At 62.7% G+C, this 2,497-nt stretch overlaps 1 protein-coding gene across 1 annotated transcript in view; it reads right to left on the bottom strand.

The window, feature by feature from the left end:
• NPLOC4 (NPL4 homolog, ubiquitin recognition factor) overlaps positions 1-1,124 on the bottom strand; it is a 27,851-nt gene extending 26,727 nt beyond the window's left edge. The window contains exons 1-3 of the mRNA XM_029960113.1: positions 986-1,124; positions 137-367; positions 21-61 (exon numbers count right to left, since the gene is read on the bottom strand). Coding sequence (XP_029815973.1) covers positions 21-61; positions 137-282 — 187 coding nt within the window. The 5' untranslated portion in view covers positions 283-367; positions 986-1,124. The remainder of the gene's footprint in view (positions 1-20; positions 62-136; positions 368-985) is intronic.
• Between the last annotated feature and the right edge of the window lie 1,373 nt (positions 1,125-2,497).

Raw genomic sequence — 2,497 nt, 5'->3', positions numbered from 1 at the left:
AGGGGAAGGGACCCCCATACCTGTTCCCAGCCCTTCCATGCCTGGGATGTCGTCACCGAACCTGCAGGGAGAGAGGGAGTGTCTGGCCTGACCCCCAGGCAGCCCCCCCACCACCCCAGGGCCTGTCCCCACTCACCCCTGCACCCCCTTTTTGGGGGGTTTGCTTTTGAACTGCCTCGTCTGCCTCTGCTTGAACTTGGGGGGTCCTTTGCGGGGGGTGGCGGGACCCCCGGTCACCCTCGTGGCCGATTTCACCTCCAGCTTGGGGGGCTCCAGGCTCATGGCTCTGGGGGGGGCTGGCAGCCAGCCCCAGCTCACGGCGTTCCCTGCGGATCCGGCGCTGGCACGGGACAGCTGCTTGCACCTGCTGGAGGGGGAATGGGGGGCACCAGCTTCTCCTGCCACCCTGTGCCCCCATTCCCACCCTGTGCCCCCATTCCCACCATTCTCCCTGATTGGCTCTGAGGAGCCCCCTCCCCTCAACACTGCCTCAGCCCAGCTCATCCCGCTAATCCCCTTTCTCCAAAGGCAGAGAAGGGTGTCCTGGGGGGGCACTAGACCTGCTGCCACCCACTGGGGTTGTTCCTTCTTCCCGTGCACCACATTCCAGCATGGATTTGACACCTGAGACCACCCATGGCACTGCCAGGACTCCCTCCCCACAGCTCACCCCGGGGTCTGTGCCGTGGTGGGCAGCAGTGTGGTTTAGGGGTGATGGGCACCCCAGGCTGGGCAGGGGGAGCAGAGGATGGCCCACGGGCTCCATCCCCCCTCCAGGCACCAGGAGCAGGAATTCTGCAGCACAGGACTTGGCTCTGGCACAAGGGGTTCAGCCCCACTGCAGAGCTCAGGAGCTGGGCACAGGCCTGGGAAGAAGGATCTGACCCAAGGAGATGCCCGGATGTTCCTGAATGATATTCCTGAATGCAGGAATAGCAGCAAAGCAACCCCGTGTCCCATCCCTTCCCAGGAACCCCTGACTCACACAGTCCCACGGTTCCCGAGGCCAGAGGTGCTCCCTCCGTCCCACAGCCCGGAGATGCTCTGGGGGGCTTTTCGGGAGGGAGATTTATCCTGCCCGGGGGTAATAGGATTATTTAGCTCCCTTCTCTCCCAAGGGGTAATCCGGTGTCCTTCCCCCGCCCTGGGTGGGGAGGGGGTGTTGGGATTAGTGCCGGTGGGACAGGCTGTGCCCAGCCGGGCAGCAGATCCCACACAGGGCGATCCCACCTCCTCCCCTGGGGGATCCCCCATTCCCCAAGAGATTCCCTCAGCGCCCCTCGCTCCCAGCAGGAGGGATGGGACCCCCATCCCAGTCTCCCTCCTGGTCCAGGTGGGGGTCCTGGCACAGGGGGTGCCCTCCCAGCACCATCCCTGCTGGTGCCCCCACAGGACACAATCCGGCTGGAGAGGGTCCGGCAGCCCCTGCCCACGGCCGGTGTCGCTCCAAAGCTTCCCTAATCCAGCACTAAAGCAATTAAAAACGGAATAATCTCAGCACACTTTAATTGAACTTCAGCCCCCGCCACTAACTGCAATTAGTTGGGCTCCAGCAAATAGGATTAGAGGGGATCCAGGAGTGTTTTCCATGGAGAACAAGCTACTTCCGTGGCAGAGAGCAGGGCCTGGCTGTTAATTTGGGTTCATTAGCGGGCGACACTCAAGGGCTTGGTGGGTCCTTGGGGAGCTCATCCTGGGATGATGGGGGGGTCCGTGGGGGTCCTGATGGCTGTGAGTCCCTCAGGATGGAGGGGAGGGGTGCTGTGCCAAGTTTAGGGGTTTTAAGACAGAGGCAGAAGGAATCAAGGAAGAAAAGGCACCGTGGAGAGCAGGATGTGACACCAGGGACAGGGAAAGTGTCCTTGACATGAGGCTGCTGCTTCCCACGTGCTCGGGGCCACACGCTGCCTCTCACGGGCCCTTCCCATGGAGAAGCCCCTAAGAGGCTTATGGGGAAGGGTCCAGCACAGCCCTCCCCCACCAGGGCACGGCCAAGGTGCTTAAAATCCCCTCAAGGTGCTTAAATTCCATCCAGGAGCGTGAGGAGGAGGAGGGCTGGGTATGAGGGGCCACCCAGCCTGCCCTTGGCAGGGATTTGCCATCGGGGGGGGGGAACAGCATCCAGCTCCTGGGAAATCCAGGGCTCAGGACAGGCCTGAGCTGCTGCCTGTCCCCAAGGGCAGGATCCTCTGTGGCGGGAGGTGACACGGCCTGGAGTGACACCCCTGGGATCCCTTGCTCAGCACACACCAACAAACACTATAAATGATCCCAGACCAGACCCCTCCACACAGCCTGGAACAGCGGCCCTGGGGCTGTCCCCTGCCGCTTTGGGGGACCTGGGGGGGCTCAGTCCTTCTTGGAGCGCAGCCTGATCTCCATCCTGAGGATCATTTTGATGTTTTCGTCCTCCACGTGCTGCTCCACAGCCTCCAGGGCCCGGGCTCCCCCATCCCGGTGCCGCTCCAGCAGCTCCTCCACGTACCCCACCCACACA

The sequence above is a fragment of the Manacus vitellinus genome, unplaced genomic scaffold, assembly GCF_001715985.3.
Source record: "Manacus vitellinus isolate BGI_N305 unplaced genomic scaffold, ASM171598v3 scaffold_24_pilon, whole genome shotgun sequence".
Classification (NCBI taxonomy): Eukaryota; Metazoa; Chordata; class Aves; order Passeriformes; family Pipridae; genus Manacus; species Manacus vitellinus.
Note: the sequence above shows the minus strand (reverse complement) of the source record. Positions and strands in the feature narration are given on the sequence as shown.